The sequence below is a fragment of the Cavia porcellus genome, unplaced genomic scaffold (assembly GCF_034190915.1).
Source record: "Cavia porcellus strain 051 isolate PalLab524CR breed Dunkin Hartley unplaced genomic scaffold, mCavPor4.1 scaffold_14, whole genome shotgun sequence".
Taxonomy (NCBI): Eukaryota; Metazoa; Chordata; class Mammalia; order Rodentia; family Caviidae; genus Cavia; species Cavia porcellus.
Window position 1 is genome coordinate 63,898,339 of NW_026947497.1, and position 26,165 is coordinate 63,924,503.

Here is a 26,165-nt window from a genome sequence, read left to right on the forward strand (position 1 = left end):
CCACTTTCTTCTTTCTCCCCCGCTTCCAAATAAACTCTGGGCATAGCTTTTGGTTGTCTTGTTCAACTCCTTGCTCGAGGGCCTGGGATGCATGGAACTAGGGGCCATTTCTAACCGGAATCGCCCGAGCGCACCGCGAGCGCGCCCTGCCGGGACCTGCTAACCTGGGGCCCAGGAGAGAGGTCGGGGAGCCGCAAGTCCCTGCCCAGCCCGCCACCAGGCCGGCCTTCCGGTCACCGGCCCTGCGCACTGTGCAGAGGGCAGCGTGGGACCGCTGCTTCTCCTCTGCAGTCTTTCAGGGATGCTTCAAAGGGGAGGTGCCTCGCGCTTCCGGTCTTCAGTAACAGCTGCAGGAAACGCTGAGGTCCATGCTGAGCTCCACGCACCTCGCCTCCGGGCACAGGGAGGGTGGGATTCGAAGGCCAGGGACCCCGCACTGGCCTTCACCGTGAGGCACACCAATCCAGGGAGAATCTGACTCTCGAGAGTCACAAAGGACTCCCCACCCCCGCGAGGTGCATGTTTTCGGGATGATGTTGACACTGGCAAGAAGGTGAGTTAAACGGAAAGGAATACCCCTTTGGAAACCTCCACGGCCTGCCTTCTGCTTCCACTGCAGCGTCCGGGCGTGGGAACCCAGCCCAAGGATGCCCGGCTAGTGCATGTGGCCGACTGTCCTGGAAGGAAGTCTCGGTCCATGACAGGTTGACCCTGGTCGAGGCACACACCACAGCAGCACGTGGAAGAACCTCTCCCTGCACGGCCAGGAAGTGAAAAGGAGAACAGAGAGACCTGGTCCCACAGTCCCCTCCAAGGGCGTGTCCCCAGTGGCCATAGACCTCATGGTCCTGGTGCCTTGAGGTTTATACCACCTCCCAGGGGTGCTAAGCTGCGATAAAATTTGCAACACAGAGAAAAATAAGCATGCTCATCCCAATCTGAGTGGAGAGCAGCAGCGGAGAGAAATGTACAGTAGACAAGACAGAGCACCCCTGAGCCAGGCACCTCAGGCAGCAAGACTCCAACTTGTGATCCCACCTGGGCATGGTGGCGCATGCCCGTAATCTCAGCACATGGGAGGCTGAGGCAAGAGCATCACCAAGAGTTCGAGGCCAGCCTGAGTGAGGTAAGGTCCTATTTAAAAACAGAACAAAAAACTGCCTCAGAGCACTGTGGTTATAGGTGTGCACCACCCTACCCGGCCTGGTCATCTCTTCCCTAAATCTTTCTTTATTTTTCCGGTTTCAAGGAAGGCTGGGAAAAAAAACAAAAACTGTCATCAGAGGTCATTTGGTTTTGAGTCAAGAGATGCACTGAATAATCTGCGGAGACGGGTCAAAGAGGGTCGGTGCCCTTCAAAGTTCAGTCCTAAAAATAAACGTCACATAATTGGGAACCTGGGCTTGTCTGGGGCAGTTTGACCGCCTGACCCTGGCCCTCGGGCAGTAGGCACCCTGGGATTAGGCTGTGGTTTAGCAGCTTGTCAGCAAAGGCTGGGTCCCTCCTCCCTGCAGAGTGGCAGAGTGACAGTGCTGCCAGTGCTGACTCCTGTCTGTGAGCCCTTGTGCCCCACCCCAGGTGAATTTCAGAAGGAAGGCAGGTCCTGTACCCCAGGCCAATCTGCCTTTGGTTTTTTGGAAAGAATTCTGAGCAGGTGCTGAGGTCCCGCCTGCCTTGCCTGGGGTTTATTCTCTACTGCATTCAATGCCTTGAGAAATTTTTCATTCTGAAGATAGTGCTGGTCCCTGAAAGGGAAATGTTTGAGTTACTTATTAATATTGTAGTGAGATACAATTTCATGTTTCAACTTTGGATTTGGCCCCCTAAGATTAAAAATAAATCCCAGCCTTCAGCCCCCACGACAGTGTTACCATCTGGCACAAGGGTGCAGTGTGTGTTACTAGGATAAGGGACCCTCTTGTAATCCACAAACAAGCCCCCAAACTCGAGTTCAAAAAATGAGGCAAAAACACATTTTAAAAAGCAGCACTGATTTATTTTATCCTGGGCATAGCGACACAGTGCAGTTGGAGATTGCAAAAGCTGTGTGTCGTTTTTCTACACTTGTCACCCTTAAGTATACATCACAGCTCACAAAGTAAGGGTGTATGGGCGTGGATCAGGAAATCTGCTAATGAAGAACACCTTTGTTTTCCTTAGCAGAGGATAGAGTAGCCTAACAGTAATTAACAATCTTTGTTAGCTTATTTTTGTTGTATTCCACTCAAAAAACAAGGCCCCATGATGAAAAACAGGGCAAGACCCCAAGATGACAAACGGGGCAAGACGTCTTTTTTAAAAGAAGCGCTTTTATTTTAGCTGGCCCAGCAACACAGTGCAGATGGAATTTGCAAAGCTGTGCAACTGAGTTAGAGTTCTGACTGATTTTTACAGTTCATTTATGATTAGCTCATTGATCATTAAGTACATAGTGATGAGAAACAGAAACAAGATGGGCCTTTGTTCCCCTTTGCCTGAGGGTAAGAGGCATTTCACAATGGGTGGTTAGCCAATTCATAGCCCTTGGTCTGCCAATTCCAGGAACATTTGTCTCTCATGAAGGGAACAGGTCCTGTTGATGTTGACACAGCATCATTTGTCTCTTACAAGGGCAACAAAAGTTGACATAGCACACAGGTCACTAAGGTGGGGGGGATGACTGCATTACAGAACAGCAGAACACGTGGTCAGTTAATTTATAACTATGAGGTTGGTGCTTGGTTACTAGGGTAATGAGCTCAGTACAGAATGACAACATTACTAATAACTATCTTTTTAAGTAACTATTTTTGTTAATTATCTTTTAATCAATTATTCTAATTTTTAGCATCTTAGTATAACAACTTTAGCACCACATCTGTTATTTGTAGAGGGGCAACAATGGTTAACATATCAATTAGGCTAGGTTTTTAGGTATTTACAACTCTTTACAGAGGGGAACATTGATTAACATATCAATTAGGTCACCCAGAGGAAAAGAAAAACCCGCATATAGAACAGTAGGCCACATTACAGGTATTTTGGTATAATACAAATATAATGAAGCTCTTTTTGCTAGTATACAACATCCCAAGACAGCAGCTCATCCTAGGTTATCCAGTTGGACCCAATATAGCCCACTGGGGTCCTGAAAAGTGGACAGTCTCTGCAGGGCATGCTGGGGCACACCTGTAATCTCAGCTACTCAGGAGGCTGAGGCAGGGAGATTGCAAATTCAAAGCCAGTCTGGGCAACATAGCAAGATTCAGTCTCGAAATAAAAAAATCTTTCAAGAGTGTGGTGCTTACTGCTTGCCATCTGGCAAGCTGCCTGAACCTGTGTTTACCAAGCACCCCGACAGTCACCAGTCATGTGGTTCCACGTTTGTCCAGCCAATTGGACCCTGGCTGAAGAGCCTCCTGGGACCTATCCTTGTGAGGGTCCTTGAGGCCACTGCTCCCTTCTCCTGAAGTCCTGCAGTTGTCACAGATCACACCTGGCAGGAGAAACTTGTCTTCAGGGAGGAAGACACCGTGTCCCAGAGCCATGAAGGTGAGGGAAGCCCTTGCTCTAAGTGGGTGTTGAGAGCAGAGCCCGTCCCCTGGGGCTGAGCTGAGCGGGAGCTGAGGATCCTGGGTCTTCCCCAAGGAAACTGAGGGTGTGGGGAGGAGCAGCCCCTCCCATACCTGCTCCCCAGGACTGCAGTGACCTTTGTCTTTCTCTGTAGATAAAGAGACAGTTGTATCCATCCATGATTCCAACCTGGATGGGGCCAGGTGCAGATTTTACTCACTTTATGAACAACCTGAGTGTTGGGGATGCTGTCTTGAGGGCCGGGAACAGAGCTGCCCAAAGCCTCTGACTGGGATCGGAGAAAACTGAAAGCTGGGCCAGGAAACCTGGCATGCACCCCATTATTAATGAAAATGTACTCAAGGACTTCAGCTAGGTGTTTTTTACCCACTCTTGAAGGTTGTTTCCTTATTTTAAAGAGCTGTCCCTCTTTAAATTAAGTTTTAAGTTTTCATTGAATTTGGTAATATTTTGGGAAAACTTAAAGCTGAACTAAGATTTTTATTTGGATAACCAGCTATCACCAAGCTCAGTTGGCTTTTTACCTTTCCCCACTATCTTGTCGGGTTCAGGACATAGTACCCCACAATCCAGCACTGTGACATTTGAGATAACAGCAGAAGCAGGAAGGTCACCCTGGCCTTGACAGACAAGAAATCTGTCTGTCTCTCTCTCTCTCTCATAGTTCCCAAAACCCTCACTCTGGAAGTGCCCTCCGTGCCCCCAAAGTCAAGCAAAGCCCCTGAACGCCCAGAAGCACCAAGTTGAATCCAGGCTGACCTTGGTGAGCTGCCCCATCCTCATTAACAGGGGTGGTGGCAAACACCTGTAATCCCAGCACTCGGGAGGCTGAGGCAGGAGATCACTGTGAGTTCAAAGCCAGCCAAGTACATACTGAACTACATAGGAAGACCTCATCTCCCAAAAATGCATGCATCTACCTGTTTCTTTGGGTCTTCATTTCCAAAGGCTCCTATGTCTCATAAAACATGTGTTACTTAAATGTGTAGATTTGTCTCGTTCCTGTCTTTTACTAGCGGGGCCTCAACCATGAGCCCATGGGCAGGTGAGAGAAGAGAAATCTCAGAAGGATCTAACCTTTTGAAATAACCTTTGAATAACCTTTTGAAACCAGAATACATCTCCTCTAAGGGTATTTTGTATCTTGTTCATTAATGTTTCTACGTGTCTTCACAATGTGACCAACCTTTCCACTAGGTACCTGTCCTGCATCAGGTAAGGTTTTCAGATGTTAGGCCATTCCACTAGGATGTGTATTACACAAATGGATGCATTTTTACCTGTGTGTGGATGATTAAATGGTATCTCTATAAACATTCAGTTAATATGGCTGTTTGGGACTATTAAATGACATGAAGTGGTTAATATATTGATGCACTGCTTTTTTTATTTATGTGTGACACTGAGTAAAGTTTTTACACAAAAGACTGATTTTATTAAATAACATTTGCATAAATTACAGGTGGTCTAATTGCATCAGAGCCCGAAATTCCTCCCCCATTTACAGTTTCCATTTGACTATATTTAACAAAAAATTCCAAAATCCTCCCTGAAGTACAACTAATAAATCTGAATTTTATTTTCTTAAATGTTAAGAAGAAAAAAACAGTTGTCTAAGGCTCAAAGTGACTTCTTTCCCTACTCTTCCACTCTTTAATCTGCTTTTCAGAGTTTTGTTTCCTGTGTCACAGTACTGCTACAGGACTCACCACACTCTGCTGAGCCTGCAGCCATGGATGATAAAGTATCTAGAGAAATCCAAAGACTCACATGGGAAAAACACCACAGAACCCTTTCCAAATGTGTGCTCAGGGAACAGCTCAGCTCCTCTAGTATGAGAAAATAAAAATCACCCTTTCTTCCCGCCCCAGGTGAACTTCCCAAAGCTCGCCTTGGCTATACCTGGCCGTCCACCTTTAGGCAGCTGTTTTAAATCCTGTTTTTTGAGTTGGCTGCTGGGTGGCAGAAGTCACTGCTTGGGGCTTGGGAGCCCCAGGCCATTCGGTGACAACAGGTGGGGGGGTCCTTTCTTTGGGCTCCTCTAGACAATAGGCCACTTCCTGTTTATCTAGACCTAGGACAATGGGAGAAAATACCCTTGGCATATTGCGCCAGAGGAGTCCAGCCCCAGATGGGCGGTCTTTGCCCATAGTGGCCAAGGATATGGCTGCCCTGCAGGGCTCCCTAAGAACCCTATCACCCTCATCCAGGTGGCCTGCTTATGTCCTCTGTGCTACATGACCATCATGGAGGACACAGCCTAGAGGACAAGGCCCCTGCTGCTCATCCTGAGGAAGCCTCAGACCTACAAGGTGAGCACCAGGATGGGGTGGCATCCACACCGGCACTCAACGCTCCCCGGGACCAGACAGACCCCCGCCCTCTCCAGGGTCTCAGCCCCCAACATGGTGACCTCCCGGCCCCTCCTCTGGGCCACGGGGTGCAGACCGAATGTGAAGTCTCAGGAGAGCCAGGTTAGAGTTTAAAACACACCCCAAAGCGCAATTTAAAGTATCCAGAGAGGGACCGGGCAGTATCCAGAGCTTAGCAGTATAAGTACCTGTGTGGCAAGTGCAAGGTTATGAGTTTGATTCCCGGTACCCTAAAAAACAAAATTAAAAAAATAAATAAAGCATCTGGAGACAGCAGTCTGTATAAACCCAAGGAACGTTATTCTCAGTAAAGGAAGAACACACGGAGGTGTTTTCCCAGTGGCAGCAAAGCCCTCCTCTGTACAGTCCATAGAAATGCTCTTTCCACAGTCCCTTAGCCCTGGTGCCTGAGCAGTGAACTCAGTCTCAGAATTTGGTCATTCAGTTGCAATTTTTTTTTGTCTTTTTCTTTTTTATTGGTACCGGGGATCGAACTTATGACTGCCTGCTTGCAAGGCAGGCGCTTATCCCCACCCCCTGAATGTGCATTCTTTGAAAACAAGAATACATAAAGGAGCCTGAGGATATTCATGTATAATTTATCAAGTCTCAAACCCACGGAGGACTTGACAAATTTGAAACTTTTCCCCTTTGCTTTTTTAACAGAACAATTTTTTTTTTTTTTTTGTCTTTTTCATTTTTATCGGTACCGGGGATCGAACTCACGACTGCCTGCTTTCAAGGCAGGTGCTTATGCCACTGAGCTAAATCCCCAGCTCTCCCCTTTGCATTTTTGAGACAGAGTCTTACTCTGTAGTCCAGCCTGGCCCTGAATTCACTATGTCACCCAGACTGGCCTCGAACTCATGGCGATCCACTTGCCTCAGCTCCTGAGTGCCGGGGTCATAGGAGTAGGCCACCACACTCAGCTTGAAAGTTATTTTTTTTAAACAACCCCAACCACAGTGGTTCCTAGGCTTTGACGTGAAGCATGTCATAACCCCTGAAGGACACGACCCACACACAAGGACTCAGCTCCACAGACGGCGAGTGCAGGCTTCCAGAGGACGACCTCAAAGCTGGAGGCTGAAAGATACCTTGGTGGTGTAGCTGGGAACAGATTCTGTAACAACAATGACAACAAAAACACGCAGTAAATACACACAGCTCCAGCTAAGCAGTTCCCAACCCTTTTACTACGAAACGCAACTCCGCACCACAGCTGATGCACAGCCACACAAGTCTCTGGGAGAGCTGCCGGCCCGGGCTGCTGTGTCTTCCACAGCCGGGCAGCCAGGTGCACAGCGTTTGGATCTGAGGTGAAGAAGCACCTATCGCCCTTCTCTGGATCCTTCCGGTCAGCTCACACAGCTACTGCAAGGTTTTAGGGTCCAACAGCAATAAATATCCAGCCGCCAAATAGCAGCTCAGAGCCATGGGCCCAGGGACAGCAGGCTGGGAGGCAGCATGCTTTTTCTTTTGTCATGGCTGCTGTTTTCTTTGGCAGTGTGGTTTCCAGGACAAGCCCGGCCATTCCTCCCCTTTCCCCCACCACAGGATCTTCCCGAACCGACAGCCATGCCCTTGTCCAGAGATGGTCCAGACCGGTAGTTCTCCCAATGTGGCTCTCAGCACCCACAATGCAATGTCACCTGAGTGACCATAGCATCGTGCAGCCTCCGGGCCTCGTGCCTGTTACACTCTGACCCAGTGTCCGCTGCAGAGAACTGTCAGGCCTTCCACCCTGAGCACCCAGGACCGAGAGAGGTGTAGGTCCACGAGCCCAGCTACATCTGCTTTGTCCCGACAGGCAGGACTCTTGGACTGACTCAGACACAGCTCTGATGGCAAAAGAGGGACAAGGGGCACTGCACCATGAAGTAAATTTTGTCTGGGCAGGATGGCGCATGCACGCCTATGATCCCAGCACTTGGGAAGCTGAGGCAGGAGGATCGCTTCAAAGTTAAGGCCAGCTTGGGTCACACAGTGAATCCTGTCTCAAGACCAAAAACAAAACAGAAAGCAAAAAAAAAAAAAAAAGAGTATATTTTTCCATCTGTGTGTCAGACAGGTGATGACATAGCCAGAATTCAGGTCACTAGGAAAATTTTCATCCTTTTAGGGGTTGGGGGGAGGTGAATGATTGATTACAAAGTAACCTGCCCCCTATCGGTTTCGCTTCTGTCCATTTGACAAGAAAGAACACACTGCACGATCCATTTTACATAATTTCAGACATAGGCAACCCACCTCTCTCTCGAAGATCTTCAATGTAGGCCTTCATAAATTCCTTATCGAAGTGCCGGCGGTCCTGCTCGCTTTCCGCAATCTCCTCTTCCTCCTCCTGGCCAGGCTTAGCGATAGGGTTGTCCATGAGGCTGACGAACCTACTCGGGAAAGCACGGAGGAGCTCACATCGCCGTCACACAGAGCACCTGCAGACCGCGCACCCAGAGGCCACCCATGGGGTTCAGGACCCCAAGATCTCTCTTATCCTTGAGAGCCAGCCCCACAGTCCGAACCTCACAGTGGAAATGGGCAGTGGAAAAGCCCAACGGGAGCTGGGGGTCAGGTTGTCTAGAGCTTCGCCAGGGGCACAGGAGCTGTCTGGTGGCAGGGAGGCCAGAAGTGGACACCCACACTTTCTCTGTGTCAGACTCTGAACTCTAAGGTGTCAAACTCTGCCCCACAGCCACTGACATCAGAGGATTCAGAAAACAGCCCAGAAGTGAAGTTCTGAACTACTACTGCCCAGTGTGGGGGCAAAGGCCTGTCACTCGGGAGGCTGAGGCAGGAGGAGTATGAGGCCAGCCTGGATTACGCAGTGAATTCAAGACCAGCCTAGACTACAAAGCCAGAGTTTTGTCTTTAAAAAAAAAAAAAATTACTACTACAAAAAAGGAACTAAAAGAGAAATCAAAATCACATTGGATCTTCTGCCTTCACGATTCATAAAGACATTTTAATGTGTAAGATGATATAATTATTCCAATTCAAAATCGGAAATCACTTACATAGTCTTTGGCTGCAATTATAGCCCACCTCTCTGGGAGTGTTACCATGTTCTCATTGGTTCACAAGCAGTGAGATATAAACACATATCCATATAAATATTGATATAGCTATATACAGACTACACAAATGAGGTGGGATAAAAACATGGTGTTTACATTTTCCAAAATGTATTCCAGTCCAGTAAAACACACATCACCATGGACCCTCCAAATGCCCCCTCTTACTTCTCGCCACTTTCCACAGCCGCTTGGAGCCCTCCTTCCTGAGGTCGTTAGCTGCACTGGCCTGGCTGCCTCAGTGTCTTAAATCGCTTCAAAACGCTGAGCTTTCATGGTCACGTGGACTCTGAGGAACAGCCAGGAGTTGCACAGTGCCAGATCCAGTGAATAAGGAGGAGGAGGAAGAGGAGGACAGGGGGTCACGTTTTTAGGACCCTGCCTTTCTGTTGGATGGCACCTGGCGGCCGGTCACCGTATTTTTGATCACAGAGTGAAAAAACACTCAGGAAAGAGGATTTCCAGACGTGCATCAAGAAGAAGCCAGAGCGATGGGATGAGTGTTCGGGGAGCGAGAAGGAGGGCTGTGAGAGGCTGGAGGCTGTGGGTGTTTTATTGTGATACGGACTTTTTTTTTTTTTTTAACAATACGTATGCTGCCAGGGATTTAGCTCAGTGGCTTAAGCGCCTCCTGGTGAGCATAAAGTCGTGAGTTCAATCCCCGGTACCAAAAAACAAAAAAAATCCCATGCATATTTTAATATTTGTGTAGCAACTTAGAGCTATAAATATCACACAGTAAAAAATTATCACAAACTAAATACAAAAGGAAAGAAAAAGTTTATGTATCTATATTATACTGACACATTTATAATAAATTAGAGCAAATAGATCCATCACAGCACACAAAGCTGCTAAGGGGAATAGCGAAAGAAATCTGTCATGTAGATCTTTAATTTATATTTAATAGATTGTGCAGTATCAAATGATATCGAAAGTCTAAAAAAAGCCAAGAGTTTGTATAGCAACATTATTTATACATTATTGTTTTATATACCATGAAAAGCATAAGGTCAAAAGTGGAGTACAGGGGGCTGGGGATTTAGCTCAGTAGCTTAATCGCCTGCCTGGCAAGCAGGAGGTCAGGAGTTCGATCCTTGGCACCCCCCCAAAAAAAAGTGGAGTTTAAAAAAAAGTTATTCTTTTGATAATAGCCAGAAAAAATGTCCTGTCCCAAGAAAGAAGCAATTTAAAGGCACACATAGCCTTCTGGAGAATTTTCCTGTGGCTCTCATCCAACCTTGGTTACCACCTGCCAAGAAGTGGGCCAACAGGGGAATAGGGGGGAGTAACTGTCTTTTCCAGCAACATTAGTTACTAAGCACGTGTGTGAACAGCCTGCAGAACTCCAGGTCTGTTTGCAGCGGTCAAAACGAGGAGGACTTCACTTCCTGTCTACCCTTGTGGACCACAGTGTCTACTGAGGAGGAGGGCAGGGCTGGGTCACCCAGTATGAAAAGCTGAGCTCAAGTCTTCACGAGATTCTGCCACTTCCCTCTGGCCTTGGCTATGCTCCTCTGTCTCCACTGTCTCCTGCTTCAGGAAGACCTGCTTTACCCCAAATGTTCTGGGCTTGTTTTGTTGTTGTTGTTGTTTTGGTATTTTGTTTGGTTTGGTTGATTGATTGGCTTTTGGTCTTTTTGAGACAAGGTCTCAAAAAGCAGTTCAGTCTGGTGTTCCCAAGCTCACTTTGTAGCCCAGGCTGATTTCAAACTTGCCGCGATCCTCCTGCCTCAGCCTCCCCAGGGCTGGCGTGACAGGCATGCACCATCACGCCCAGCTTTCCTCACAAATGTTCTTGAATGTAAAACTATTAAGATTATTCCCAGTGGCCCAAAAGTGGGAAAGGCCTATGCGTCGCTAAACCTTTGCTTGCACGAGCATGAGCATGGCCTCTCTTCCCAATGTCAAGCCTCCTTATTAGTTTGCCTCAGATCTTACTGCAGGAACAGGGAGTCAGAAGTTTAACCACATCGACAGGAAACATTCACCAGCACCTGCAACTGGAACCCCAGGGAAAAGTCCCTGCAATGGTTTTGGTCAGGGTCTGGGGTCACATTGGAGGCAGCCCTGGACACAGACATGGGCTCTCACCAGAGCAGCCTCTCATGAAGAGGCTCTGAGCTGCTAGGGGAGGATAGAAACCTTGGGGTAGAGATGACTGGGAACCACAGAGCCACCAACATTCGCTGTCAGCTGCCTTGGGGTCATTTTAGAAGAGAACGGTGCTGGGGCTTTTCAGTTCCACTTTGGAAAGGAAAGGAAAACTATTTCATTTCTCAGCCCAGGTCACAGTTTGTTTCTTTCACATTTGGGGTTTTTATTGTTGTTGTTTTTGCTTTGGGTGGCCGACCAGCTGACTCAGGTACGTCAAAGGACGAGGGAAGGGAGGAGGGCTCCTTCACGTGCTAGATCCTTCCAGTGTGCAGCCACAGGTCAGCGCTTGCTTCTGACCTCAAGCAGCTGCGTCCCAAGGCAGCCGACAGCTCTTTGTGGCTCTGGGGTTCGCAACCTTTGTCAACAACTTAGGAGCCCCCAAGAACTTGATAGGGCACAGGTTCTCAGTACAAGAACCATCTGACTCAGACAGCAGCCAGCGCCCTGGGCCCTGCCCGCTGGGAATGCTCCCCAGGGCCACCCACAGCACCCACTCACTTTAAAGGCAAGGACCCGTCACAGAGGGCACTTGGAAACTCCACTAAATGGTCCCCACTGACCACCAGCAAGCTGAGCTTCTTGAGGTTGAGCAGGGCGTAGGGCAGGTAGGTCAGCTCGTTTTTATACAGGAGAAAACTCTGGAGCTCTTCCAGCCTAGGGAGGGAGAAAAGGGTCTGAAGAGAACAGCTGGCCTCAGAGTGAATACCAAAGACACTGCAGCAAAAAAGAAAAAAGCCCTGCTCAGTTCAGGGCATCCATGCAGCCTGGGTACTAACAAATTTGTAGCCAGGTGAGTTGGCACATGCCTATGATCCCAGCACTGGGGAGTCTGAGGCAGGAGGATCACCTTGAGTTCCAGGCCAACCTGAACTGCATAGTGAGACCCTTTCCCAGACATCATTTTAAAAAAAATTTTAAATAAAGAAAATCTTGCTAAGTGATGTCACTTTTTTTTTTAAGTTGGCACAGACTTAATCACCAGTTAAAGACACAAATATCACAGCGGGGTGCAAGACCCTTGCAGCATGTGAAATCTTGCCTCCCAGCATCTCCCGTGGGCCCATGGTACCCAGGTTAGCAGGAGAATAAGGAGGCTCGGGCCACTTCCAGTTCTTTCCTCAGCCCTAATGCACCAGCTCTTGCTTATTTCTAACAGGACTCGGGAAAAGAGCTGCAGGGTGAGGAAATGAGGGAGCCACGGCCCCCAGAGCCTGGGTCCTCAACTCCACCCCATTCTAATTTGGTGACCCAGCCCTGATTCTTCTTTCAGTGGCCAGCAGCACCTTAACTGCCACCATAAATATTCCACAAAATTCCTTTCGGGTTTCCAACTGGAATGACTCCCGCTCAGTGCCACCGGAGCACCACCTCTGTACAGGGGTCACTTACGCTTCTTTATAAATAAGATCAGAGATTTCAGAAGGCCACGACCTGTGTCTCATTCACCACTTAAAACCCAGCCGGCCCCCAAACAAGTGCCTAATAGTATTGGTGAACGAATGAATCGATCCTACAGGCTTCCCTGTAACCTTCAGTTTCTAAACACGCAACAGCCACAAGGGAATCACTGGAAAACCTGGCTAAGGAGGTCGATTCTGCGTGCAAGATTAGGTCTGACCAAAACAATGAAACTAACAAAAATGTCCTCACTGATGACCTAAACACAGCGCGGGTTTGGTTTTGTCTTGTTTTGCTTTGAGGCAGGGTCTCACTCTGTAGCCCAGGCTGGCCTTGAACTCCCAGGGATCCTTCTGCCTCAGCCTCCGAATGCTGGAATGCAGGCGTGCACCACCATGCCCGGTGAGAGTGTTTCTATTTTACACGGAGCGGCCCTCCTTCTGCGGTGTAGTGGAAAGCTGACTGTCCCACTGTATGAAAAACTGAAGCAGATTACACACACATGGACACTGTGCTGCAGACTGAACACTCCAGGCCAGGAGCTGCTCCAAAGGGCTCCTCGTGGGCACACATGGCAGTCCATGAACACAGGCGGCCCAGGCCGGGCTGAAGCCCCGCCTGGGCCAGCAGCTACCTGTCTATGTCCTGGGGCAGGTCGCTCAGGTTGTTGCCGCTGATGTCCAGCCATTGCAGCCGGGGCATGCGCAGGACACAGACGGGGACGCTGCAGAACTTGTTTGCAGAGATATCGACGAATGTAACCTGCTTCAAATTACTTAACTGCAAAGGAATAATAAAAAAGTGGGAACCGAGTCGACTAACACTTTGCAGACCAGTGCGTCTTCCGGCTTCCCGGTCCAGAGCATGCGCAGTGCCTCCTCCACCCCCAGCTACCAGGCCCTGCAGGAGGCGGTGCTTACGCGGCAGGGGTGTGCTGTTAAGCAGAGAGAACTGTGTGACTACATCTGGTAACATCTGCCAGCGTCACAGGGGGGCGAACAGGGGTCAGAAAAGACAGCATAGGCCAGGAACGGTGGCACACACCCGTAGTCCCAGCACTCGGGAGGCTGAGGCGGGAGGATTGCTATCAGTTGAAGGCCAGCCTGGGCTATAAAGTGAGTTCAAGACCAAACTGAACTTCAAAGCAAGATCCTAACTCAGAAAACGAAAAGATATCACAGAGGAAAGTAAAAGGGTACTGGAGTGAGGTCCTGAGGCTCCTGGTCAAATGAAAATGTACAGGAGGAAATCCTGGGGTGGGGAGGGGCAGTGTGTGCAACGTCACAGAAGACAGAAAGCACCACGCCTAAGGGTGGAGTGACTTGGAGAAGACTGTGTCAACCAGGCTGACAAATATTTTTTGTTTGTCTCTGATTTTTGAGACAGAGTCTTAGGGCAATGTAGCCCAAGCTGGCCATGACCTCACAGTAATCCTCCTGCTTCAGCCTCCCGAGTGCTGGGATGATAGGCGTGTGCCACCACTCCCGGCCTAACAAATCTTAAAGGAACCCACATTTGAGTTGATAAAATGACACGGCAAGTGCTCAGAAATCTCAACTGTTATGTTTTACATCTGTGATTCTTGTGTTTAATATGTTGACTGAAATACCATGGGAAATACACTTTTATTTCCATGCAACTCTAGGGGTGTGATAAGGAGGAAAGCATCTCTTGTTTGGATTTAGTTGCCTCAGTTTGACAGTCGCTGTGAAACACAAAAGCAGCAGTGTTTTACTGAGGTATGGGGAGAGTGCATACATAAAATCTAGGCTGCTCCTCACAATCTGTTTTCAGTGTTGTCACAAAACAGCGCCTGCCGGGCCAGAAGGGAACAGCTGAAATGGGGAGGGAGGAAGGTGGCAGCCTGAGCCTCTCTTAACACCCATCAGCCTCAGCTGGACTGCACAGCCGCGGTAGAGACCCTATGGGTCTTGTGCACATCCTGATTTTGCTTTTGTTGGGAACCTGGGGAAGTTCGAGGACAGCACATGGTAAACCAAGGTGCTTCCAATTCAAGTGCTTCCAATTCAGACCGCACCTCTACCCGAGGTGCAGCGCTGCTGGGTGAGCAGAGAACTCAGGATCGGATCTCCCTTGGTCTCTCTTTTCGTTACTTTTCCCCATAATCGTAGAAAATGGGTACAAGGCTGGAAAATACCTTACTAAGGATTTTTAAACTATATAGCTGAAGAATTCTGTGAAAACTAGAATAAGGAAAATCTCAGGAGCATTAAGTCAGCAGAGAGAGAAGTTATTTGAAGATGAGAGTAGTTTTCCCATTAGCCACTTTCATCCAGGACAAAATGTAAGCATCATAAAATCATTTCAAAGGTAATTATGCTGGTCTGAAAATCCCCAGGTCCTATAGACCCGAGTGGGAGCACCCAGGCCACTCATCCACATAAGAGCAGCCACGCAGCTGGGTGTAGGGAGCAGCCTGACAGCCCCATTGCTGCCTCCTCGCCTCTCTCTCCTATGGGCACATAATGTGCCTGCCTACATTACCCATAATCCTCTCCTGCTTATGTCGCATACCCGGACATGACGATGACCCATCAGAAACCACCCCGTAGCCTCTTCCTGTCCCACCAGCCTGCCCTTGGCCCATAAAAGCTGCAACCTCTTCCTGAATAAACGAGACTTGATTGGACTCCTCAACTTGTCTCCATCTCTCTTTGTCTCCCCCACCCTGTACTTTATCATCCCCGTTCCCCCTCCAGGTACACCCCACGGATTGATCCACGGGCCGGATCAAGTGGCGCCCAGCGTGGGGGCTCCTGGCACGGGGGAGTTAACGAGGGAGCCGTTAGAGAATGCCGGCTGAAAGTGAAAGTAAACTGAATCAAGGCCGAGGCCTGCGCGGATGACTGCCTGACGTGCTGCCCAAGTCACAGTGAGTGAACGGCAACCCCATCCCCTTTCCTCGACAAGGGGTCAAGCATTGAGCGAACATGAATTGTTCATGGGAGGCCTTAGCAAGGCATTAAAGACAAGAGGGGTAAGGGTTAGAACAAAAGAATTGTTGCAGTATTTTCAGTTTATTCATAAAGTGTGCCCTTGGTTCCCCCTAGAGGGCTCTATAGATACCAAGCAGTGAAAAAGAGTAGGAGATGCTCTAAAAGATTTTTACAGAGTTTTTGGTCCAGAAAAGGTTCCGGTGACCACCTTTGCATCCTGGAATTTAATCTCTGAGCTGCTTACTCAGCGGCATACAGATCCTCAGATTGAGGAGACGGTTGCACAGGGTGAGGCTGCCCTGCGCGACTCCCTTAATCCTACCCCAAAACTGTCCTCAGAAAAATCTGAAGCCTCTGACCTCTGAGACACAGAGGTTGATGGCCTGTTGGAGGACAATCTGCCACTACTTCCTCCTGTTGACATGATTGATAGGTTCCAAGATGGCGGCCCCCCACCGCCCACCCCTCCACGGCCAATTGGAGATTCATATAAGTTTTTATACCCCGACCTCTCTGATTTTCAAGAGGTCGACTGGGAACACCTAGCACAGCAAGCCTCTACATACCACCCTGACCCTGTTGCGGCACCGGCTGCCATTAAGCCGCCCCCTGACTATCATGATGCACTTAATGTCTGCCCTCAACCTTCTAGCACACTAGCGGAATTAGAACAAAGAAAAAGGGATCTGTTAAAACAGATACAGCTAGAAAAAGAATGCCAAAATCTTTCAACTCAATTGCAGGCCCTCCGAGCTACACAGCCTTATAGTTCTCCTAAAATGGCAACTGCCTCTGGCAAGCCTCATGGCACTGTTAAAATGGTGCCTGCATCTGGCAGCCAGCCCAAAATGGCGTTCCCAGTCACGGAGGCTGTTGTTCCCCTGCAGGATGTTGAAGAGGACACTGAACCACAAGCAGTTAGGATACACACACCTCTCACCGTGACAGCCCTAAAAGAGTTAAAGGCCGCAGTCTCTCAATATGGCCCGACTGCCGCCTATACTGTTGCAGTTCTAGATTCTTTGACTCAGGGTTGGATTATTCCTAATGAGTAGAAAGACTTAGCAAAAGCCACCCTCTCTGGAGGCAATTATCTATTATGAAAATCTAAATTTTTTGATCAATATGAGGGCATAGCCAGGGATAACGCCACACAACAAAACCCCTGGACCCTTGCTATGCTTACAGGAACAGGAGATTTTGCCACAAAAGAGTGTCAAATGCGGTTCGAGTTGGGCCTCTTTGCGCAGATTAACGTGGCAGCCACTAGAGCGTGGAAGCAGCTCCCCTCAGGAGGCGAGCCTACCTTGTCTCTCACCCAAATAAAACAAAAGCCTGAGGAGCCCTTTTCAGATTTTGTCGATCACCTCCTACAGGCGGCAGAGAGTCTTTTTGGCTTCACAGAAACAAACTCTTCCCTGGTCAAACAATTGGCTTATGAAAATGCAACCTCAGCTTGTCAAGCTGCAGTTTGACCACATTGCAAAAAGGCGGGCCTATCAGGTTATATTCGCCGATGTGCAGATATTGGGCCTGCTTATCATCAAGGCCTAGCCATGGCCGCCACACAACAAGGTTGCACAGTTAAACAGCTCCTCTTTCGTCCTAAAAAAGATATTACTTGTTTCAAATGTGGCCAAATTGGCCACATGGCTCATGATTGCAAAAGTAAAAATCAAAATCAGTCCTCTACAAAAAAACCAGGGCTATGTCCCAGATACAAACGAGGAGACCACTGGCTTAATGACTGCAGATCCAAAAGGGATGTTCACAGTAACCCTCTTCCCCCACAGGGAAACGGGACATGGGGCCGGCCCCAGGGCCCCAATTCCAGACAAACCCCTGGGGCTCTAAGGTTTGTCCCAGCAAAAAACAATCCATTTTAGACCTCTTCAGGGCAACCCCAGGGAGTGTAGGATTGGACCTCTGTTCCACCTCCAACACAGCATTAACCCTGACATGGGTGTCCAGGTCATCCCCTCAGGAATCTATGGACCCTCTCCCCCCGGGACTTTTGGACTTATTGTTGGACGTAGTAGCACCACGCTTAAAGGATTACAAGTTCTGCCCGGGATAGTAGATAGTGATTACACAGGGGAAATAAAAGTCATGGCTTCTCCCCTTGTTGGTGTCATACCAGTCAGGGCAGGGCAACGCCTTGCTCAATTGCTGCTATTGCCGTTGGCTCAAACGTCTAACAAATACATAACTCCCTATAGGGGGAACTCCTTTCCTGGGACTTCAGATGTATATTGGGCCCAACATATCTCCATAGAAAAGCCCCTCATGACTCTATATTTAGATGAAAAATGTTTCTCAGGCCTCACTGATACAGGCACAGATGTTACCATTATCAAAAAGGAGGAGTGGCCTGCCGCCTGGCCTTTAGAAACAAATTTAACACACCTCCAAGGGATTGGACAATCAAAAAATCCACAACACAGTTCCAAACAATTGGTTTGGAGAGATCAAGTAGGTAATCAGGGACACTTACAACCTTATGTCATAGAGAGTCTGCCTCTTAATTTATGGGGAAGAACTCTCCCAATGGGATTAATTATGAGAAGCCCTAATAACGTTGTCACAGTGCAAATGCTTAACAAGGGCTACCTGCCAAAACAGGGCTTAGAAAAAAAAAACATGGGCATTACTGATCCCATCATGGGCATTACTGATCCCACCCCTAACAATGCCAAAGCTAGGTTAGGCCATTTTCCATAGGGGCCTTGCCCACAGGAGTGTAAGTCATATCAGATAGAGATGCATAGCTCCTGTTATGATGCTGTACAAGAATGTATTGGCTTTGATAATGCCACTTATTTTACAGCCATACTTACAAAAATAAAAATGGCAGCAGCCGGAGGCGATTGGGGCCTCAACCCCTCTGTATCAGGAAGCCCTGTATACACCCAAGCCTCCTGCAAAGGCGAAATCAACAAGCCCATCTGTTGGTATAAGAGGGCTCCAATCCATGTCTCAGATTGGGGAGGTCCTCAAGACAAAATGAGAGAACTTTATGTTGAGAAAAAACTAAAAGAAATTGAAGACAGTCTATTCCCAAAGATTAATTACCACCCGTTAGCTCTCCCCAAATCACGGGGTGTGGATTTAGACCCACAAACTTATGATATCCTATCAGCCACTCACCATGTACTTAACCTCACTAACCCTGCTTTAGCGCAAGACTGTTGGTTGTGCAGGGCCTTAGGCACTCCTATGCCCTTAGCCTTCCCCTCCAACTCAACAATTGACCCCTTTCGTGATCCACATAATTTTACCTGTAGACCTTCTCAATCATTTCTTGTCCAGCCGTTAATAATACCCAACATATCCATGACCTGCCTACAGGGCTCTCTCCAAAATGATTCTACCCTTATAGATATGGGCCATCTCCTGTCCACTGCCTGTATTCACTCATACAGGCCCCCTGTGCCCCCCAACAGGACACATTTTTGTCTGCGATAATAATAGGGCCTATACCTATATTCCAGCCAACTGGACAGGTACATGCATAACTGCTTCCCTCCTGCCCGACATAGATATTGTCTCAGGTGACCAACCTGTCCCAGTGCCAACACTTGATTACATTGCTGGCCATCAAAAACGAGCGGTAACACTGATCCCGCTTTTGGTGGGAATGGGCATCACTGGCACTGTAGCCACAGGTGCTGCTGGCCTCACCATTACCTTAGATAAATATACTGTCCTGTCCAACCAGTTGTCTGAAGATGTTCAAGCCTTATCCTTTACAGTAAAACCAATTAGACTCACTCGCAGAGGTCATCTTACAAAACAGACGAGGGCTAGACCTGCTCACGGCAGAGCAGGGGGCAATCTGTCTTGCCTTACAGGAAAAATGTTGCTTCTATGTCAATCAGTCCGGTGTTGTGCGAGGCAAGCTCTAAGAAATAAAAGAACAACTTCAACAGCGATGACAACAAATGGCTGCTAACCCCTTCTCCTCGATGTGGGGAGGGCTTTTCCCTTACCTAGCGCCCCTCCTGGGTCCCCTAGCTGCCCTGTTGCTTCTCCTTTCTGTGGGTCCTTATATTTTTCAGAGGATTATGACACTCATTAATAACCGGATAGACGAGTTTATGGCAAAGCCCATTAAGGTACACTATCACCAGCTGGAGATGGCAGATCAACAAACCTACCAGGAAAGAAATTCCCATGAGTGGCCCATATGACGATGCAGCCTAGCTGCCCTGGGGCAATGGACAGGCAGGCAGAGACGGGCAACTAGGACATACATGTTACACCATCGGCTGCCTAAGACAGGCACAGGACCAACTGCTGTCCTGCAAGCCCATGACGGGTAAGGCCCGGTTGGGTTCATGTAATGAGGTCCTTGACCTAAGACAGGCGCTGTCCTCACAAGGCCTGCCATACTCCTAATTAAATAATATAGCTTTCTATATTATTTAATATAGGGAAGATGTAGGGAGCGGCGTGACAGCCCCATTGCTGCCTCCATGCCTCTCTCTCCTATGGGCACATAATGCGCCTGCCTACATTACCCATAATCCTCTCCTGCTTATGTTGCATACCCGGACGTGACAATGACCCATCAGAAACCACCCCGTAGCCTCTTCCTGTCCCACTAGCCTGCTCTTGGCCCATAAAAGCTGCAACCTCTTCCTGAATAAATGAGACTTGATTGGACTCCTCAACTTGTCTCCATCTCTCTTTGTCTCCCACCCTGTTCTTTATCATCCCCATTCCTCCTCCAGGTACACCCCACGGATTGATCTGCGGGCCAGATCACCTGGGAGGTCGAGACCTTTTTCTTTTTGCATAATCTCCCTTAGGTTTTCCATTCTAATTGCTGTTTACTTGGGGGCCTTACTTGCTGGGAGATCTAACTAAACCAGGGTTCACAGTGGACAGAGCTGCTGGAGTTGGTAAGAAGTGAATTTGCGATCCATAAGTAAATCCCAGATTTGTAGGCTGGGTTACAAATGGAATCAAGGCCGACTCGTAAATAGGAAGATATGCACGAGTTCTCCACAGTTTTAAAATCCATCAAATAGTCATCCATTCTCTCACTCATTCACAAATACCTAGTGCCTATGACATATCACCTCCTGGGTCTTGCTCAGAGCACTGGAGATGTAAGAGAAGATAAGGTAAAGACCTGGCTGCAGAAGGTACAGTCAACAGAGGGGGACACGGGTGAAGAATCCATGCTGAGATGGAAAACGAAGCCAAACGGGGGTTTAGTGAATTGACAAGAAGAGACTCTCCAGGAGCATCTAGAAATTAGAAAAATAAAAATTCTAGCATTGGAGAAGGAAATGACTGACATAAAAAATTCATTAGAGGAACTCAGCTTTAGACCCAAAATGGCAGAAGAAAAGGAGTGAACTTAAAGATAGAAAAATAAAAACTACCCAGTTTAAAGAGGAAAACTATCAAAGCCTCAGAGACCTGTAGGATCCCCATATATGGACACACAGGAGAACTAGAGAAAGGCACAATGGTTGATATCTATAATCCCAGCCCTCGGGGGAGGAGGGTGCTGAGGCAGGAAGATCAATAAATCAAAGGTAGCCTGAGCTACAGAACAAGTTTCAGACCAGCCTGGACTCTGCGGAGCAGATTCCTGCCTAAAAGCAAAGACCAATCTACCCCAGGACACAGCACAGGCCCAGGAGAGAACCGAGAGTGTGGAGCCGACTTCCCTTCAGAAAGGACGGGGAACGGAAGAAGCGGAACCATCTATTCCACGTCTGAAGACAAGAAAAAAACTGTCAACCGAGACTTTCGGTTGACAGCAGAAAGCAGCAGAAAGGATTTAATACAGGTGAAAGTTAAAATCAGTAAAATAGAAGGCAGAAAAGGAATAGAGAAAATTCAAAAGCCTGGTCATGTGAGAAAGCCACAGAATCAAAACAGCTGTTAGTAATTAACCACGGAAAGCAAGAGGAAGAAAGAGAGGACATGAACTGCTGAAATCCAGAAGGAAAGCGGGCACAGCACCACCAGCCACACACAAGCTAAAAGCATTACAAAAGCCTACGATAAACACTTCACATCTGACCGATTTGGCAACCTTCATGAAAAGTGACAGATTTTTTTAAAAAGACAGAAATTACTGAAACTGACTAGAGAAAAAACAGAACACCTGAACAAGTCCAGTGCAAATAAACTGAAAAACTAGCTTAAACGTACACACGCATACGCGCACACGCACACACGCGGCCTCAGGCCCAGACAGCTTCACAGGTAACACAAATAGAGAAAATAACCGCAACCCGCATGAACTCCTCCCGTAAATACAGAAGCGAGCACTTTTTAGCTCATTCTCTGAAGCCAGCCTTTCCCTGATGCCAAGTAAGACCAAAGCCAGTAGCCTTCATTGGCTTGCACAGACACAAAGTTTTTGCCAAAGATTATCAAACTAAATATTGTAACAAATAGCATTATACACCATGATCAGGAAGGATTTACCAAGGAATGCAAAGTTGGTTTAACATCTAAAAATCAATCGGTATATAATATTGATAGAATAAAAGACATGGAGGAAACCCACAAGACTACAGCGGTAGAAGCACAAGAGCAGTTAGCAAAATCCCACCCTCACTTGAGATTTAAAACAAGCAGGAAAACAGACCGATAGAGGGCGTCCACTAAGAGCCCACAGCCTGGATGAAAGGTGGGGTTCCCCTTCTAGGGCAGCAAGGTGAGCCCACCCACCTCCGCCACTTGGACTCAACACTGTACGATGATGGGCCCAGCTGGCGCTGGTGGGGAGAAGGAGGAGAGGGAGGGAGAGATTAAGCATCCAGCTTGGAAAATGCGGAGGAAAAATACCTTTATTTGCAGGTGGCAAGATATCAAGGAATCCACACTAAAATCTGGAATGAATCAAAGATGTAACAAGCCCGGCTTGGGGGCACACGCCTGTAATCCCAGCACTCAGGAGGCTGAGGCAGGAGGATTGTTGGCAAGTTCAGGACCAGCCTGAGCTACAAAGTGAGCTCAAAACCAGCCAGAACTACAGCAAGACCCTGTCTTAAAAAGACAAAAAAAGAAAACAAACAAACAAACCAAAACCAATGTACAAATATCTGTTTTGTTTCTATATTCTCATACCTAACTAAAACTGAAATAAGAAAACAATTGCATTCACATCTTAGAAACTTAGAAATAAGCAAATTAATAAAAGAATTTATATATTAAAAACTATAAAGCACTGTCAAAAAAATTAAAGGTTTATATAAATGAGAGACATTTTGTTTTCAGAGATGAAATTCTTCCCCAAACTGATCAGTAAATTAAATATGATCTTCAATAAAATGTCAGTAGGCTTTTTTTTTTTTTAATTTCCAGACCAATTCCTTTTTTAAAATTGCATTTTTAGGCAGAGTCTTGCTAAGTTGCCCGGGCTGGCTTCGAACCTCCAGCCCTCCTGCCTCAGCCTCCCAAGTGGCAGGATTACAGAAAAACATGTTACTGTGCCTGGCACTGATCCTAAGATTTATATGGATATGCAAGGATCTAGAATATTCAAACAGTTTTGAAATAAAACGACACAGCCAGAGAGCTTACTGTATAGTGTGCAAGTTCAAAGCTTACTAGAAAGTTACCGTCATGGAGACAACGCAGAATTCACATAAGATAGAGAAACAGTGTAGTGGAACAGAACTGAGATTCTGGAAAGAAATCTTTTTGTTTAGGGTCAGCTGATTTATGAACAGAGTTGCCCAGATGACCTGAGGCAGAAGGGACAATCTTTTCAGCACAAATCCTAAAAGCCTGTGTATGCCGAGCAACCGGGTGGGACAGGTCCTGCTCCACACGGGTGGTATGAGAGGAGCCAGGCTCCAAAACATGAAATTCCCTGAAATTCCACAGCTTCCCAGTGCTGGGAAGGAACAGGGTCAACAGGAAGCCAACCCAAGTTCCATCTCAGGGCAAGTGACAGACGTGTCCTAAGCTGAGTTCCGGCGAGCTGCACACACAGGGTGGGTGGACTTCAGGCAAGGAAATGACGCTGCCATGAAAGCAGCGGGGGGAGAAGAAGGGACAGAGGCCAGGAGGAGGCCACTGCCCCATCCAGATGCTCTTCCCCAGTCAGCTGTGTTCCCCATCCAGAGGTCAGCCCTGGTTCGGGGCTGGGGCGTGAGTGGAGGGAGGGCCCACTGGGGACACAGACTACAAACCTGAGTGGTCAGCAGGTCCACCCTGGACTAGACACAGGGCATACAGCAAGGGAGGTCGGGGACAACAGGACATCCTTCCAGGCTGGGCATCCAGGGAAAGTCAAGCCAGCCCTGCCCTGGAGCTTGAAGGGGGAGTGGGACCTCAGAGAAGGCAGTGTTTTCAGGACGGCCGTCAGGCGTTTCTTGGGCAACCTAGATGCTAACAGTGTTCATTTCCCACAAACACAGACCAAAAGAAACTAAGGAATATTTTTAAAATTAATGCATTTGCTGCATCCTATCCACAAGATAACTTTAATCACCTACAACTTCCATTGTGAACATATGAAAAAAATTTTCACTCCCTTTATTTCCAGCTCCAACATGGTAGAAAAACAAATTGGGGTCTGTTATACACAACAGGCATACATCAGACAGGCATTAAATTAAATGTCTTGCTCAGCACTTAGGAGGCTGGACCAGGAGGACCTCTGTGAGTTCAAAGCCAGCCTGGGCTGCAAACTGAGTTCTAAATAAATAAATAAAACTAAAAGTAAAGTGTGAAAATAGAATGTCTGGCCTGGTTTTCCTTTGATTGGATTGGATTTGAAAATTGTGATGGATTCCATCATTTTAAATGTCTCACCTAGCTGGCTATGGTGCTGCACTCCTGTAATCCCAGCACCTAGGAGGCTGAGTCAGGAGGGTCATTGCAAGTTTGAGACCAGTCTAGGCTACAAAGTGAGCCTAAGGTCAGCCTGAACTGCATAGAGAGACCCTGTCTCAGAAAGACCAAAAAACCAAGTCTTACCCGTATTGCTCATCCCATGTCATAAGAACAGTATATGTTGCTTTCTTACTTCGAATGGCAGCTCAGTCAGTTCCAGGTTCCCGGAGCAGTCCAGTCTCTCCAGACGCGTGCAGTCCCCCAGCTCGGCAGGAACGCTTGTCAAGTGGTTGAAACTCACATTGAGCTCTCTCAGGTTCTTCAGACGACCTGGCAGCGGAAAAACGGTCACCTCCACTGAGCACAGCCTTCCAGGTCTTTTAAGAACAAGAACAAAACTAAGAGGTCAGCCAGACGCATGCACTTAAATCCCAAGCAGGCTGCTTACAGGGGTGGGGGGCACCAGCTGACCACATGTCTCCAGATTGTGTCTGCCCTAACCTGGCTGTGCCATTCAGGAGTGGGCAGCAGTCACCCCACAGACAGGAAGAGAGAACCCTGCGAACCACAGGAGGCGGCTGGGTTGACCGGGAAACAGTGAGTCCAGATTCCAATTCTCTGTCTCTCAGTCTGTCTGTCTGTCTCTCTTTCCCTCTCTGTCTCTCTGTCTCTTTCTCTCTGTCTCTCTCTGTCTCTCTCTGTCTCTCTGTCTCTCTGTCTCTCTGTCTCTGTCTCTGTCTCTCTCCCTCAGTATTTTTCAAATAATTTTTTTTTTAGGAGGGACCAGGAATCAAACTCACGACCTGCACTTGCCAGGCAGGTACTTTTGCCACTGAGCTAAATCCCTGACCCCTTTTTTGGGTATTTTTGAAACAGAGTCTCACTATGCAGTTCAGGCTGGCCTTGGGCTCACTCTGTAGCCCAAGCTGGTTTCAAATTTGCAATGATCCTCCTGCCTCAGCCTCCCAAGTGCTGGGATTGTAGGCATGGGCCACCACACCCAGCCACTTGATTCTGACTTTTGACTGACTATGCACACACGTTTCCAAACTAGAAACCAACACAAGAGCAGACACAGAGTACTATATTGTGCCACGGGTGCTCTAAGAATTTGAATGCTGAACCATGCTCAAATTAACTTTAAATTAGAAAACCACAATTATGCTTGGCTGTTGCAGAGGAAACACCCAATATACAAATCTCTTGCTATTTTATAAACAAGAAACTAAAGAGCTCAGATACAGTGACCGGGAGAGGCCACTTCTGATCAGCCTTCCTGGTTCTCGTGATAGAACTTAGCACTAGTGACACTGACACCAGGAGCCTGCTGACCAGCCACCTGGCGCCCTGCAAGCCTCCTCACCAGAACAACAGCAGGAGCAGAGGGTGCGGGAAACCAGGGAGCCGCTCCCAGCGGGCCAAGGCTCACCCGATGGTTTCCATGGCTCTGCTCCTCCCGAGGTGTGTGCCACAGCATCTGCCCTCTATGTAAGTAAGGCCAGGAGAGTGGGCAGAGGCGGCAAAGCGAAGGACTCAGCCAGAAACTGGGCGCCCAAAATGAGTGGTCAGTTCCCAGATGCCATGTGCAGAAGACCGATAAATACACAAAAAAAATTTGCCAGCTCTGGCCACTAGACAAAAGCAAATTAAAACAACACTGAGGCTCCATCTTACCCAGACAGAACAGCCACCATTAAGAAGTTAAATAACAAACGCTGGAGAGGCTGCAGGGGGACAGAGAACCCTCTGCACTGTGGGTGGGAGCTCATCTGGTACAGCCTCCATGGAAATCTGGAGGAAGAGCCTTCAAGACACTAAAACCA

At 48.0% G+C, this 26,165-nt stretch overlaps 1 protein-coding gene and 1 long non-coding RNA gene across 3 annotated transcripts in view; one reads left to right on the top strand and one right to left on the bottom strand.

Annotated features, from left to right (window-relative positions):
- Window positions 1-3,347: 3,347 nt before the first annotated feature.
- On the top strand, window positions 3,348-6,518 carry LOC106025072 (uncharacterized). Its single transcript, XR_001198663.2, has 2 exons — window positions 3,348-3,531; window positions 4,238-6,518. It is a non-coding gene; the product is annotated as an uncharacterized LOC106025072 (long non-coding RNA).
- Lrrc2 (leucine rich repeat containing 2) overlaps window positions 4,981-26,165 on the bottom strand; it is a 35,963-nt gene continuing 14,778 nt past the window's right edge. For both annotated transcript variants that reach the window (XM_063261056.1, XM_003477030.5), the window contains 5 exons: window positions 24,536-24,672; window positions 13,206-13,351; window positions 11,672-11,827; window positions 8,196-8,332; window positions 4,981-7,068 (listed from right to left, as the gene is read on the bottom strand). In XM_063261056.1, coding sequence (XP_063117126.1) covers window positions 7,019-7,068; window positions 8,196-8,332; window positions 11,672-11,827; window positions 13,206-13,351; window positions 24,536-24,672 — 626 coding nt within the window. In that variant the 3' untranslated portion in view covers window positions 4,981-7,018. The remainder of the gene's footprint in view (window positions 7,069-8,195; window positions 8,333-11,671; window positions 11,828-13,205; window positions 13,352-24,535; window positions 24,673-26,165) is intronic.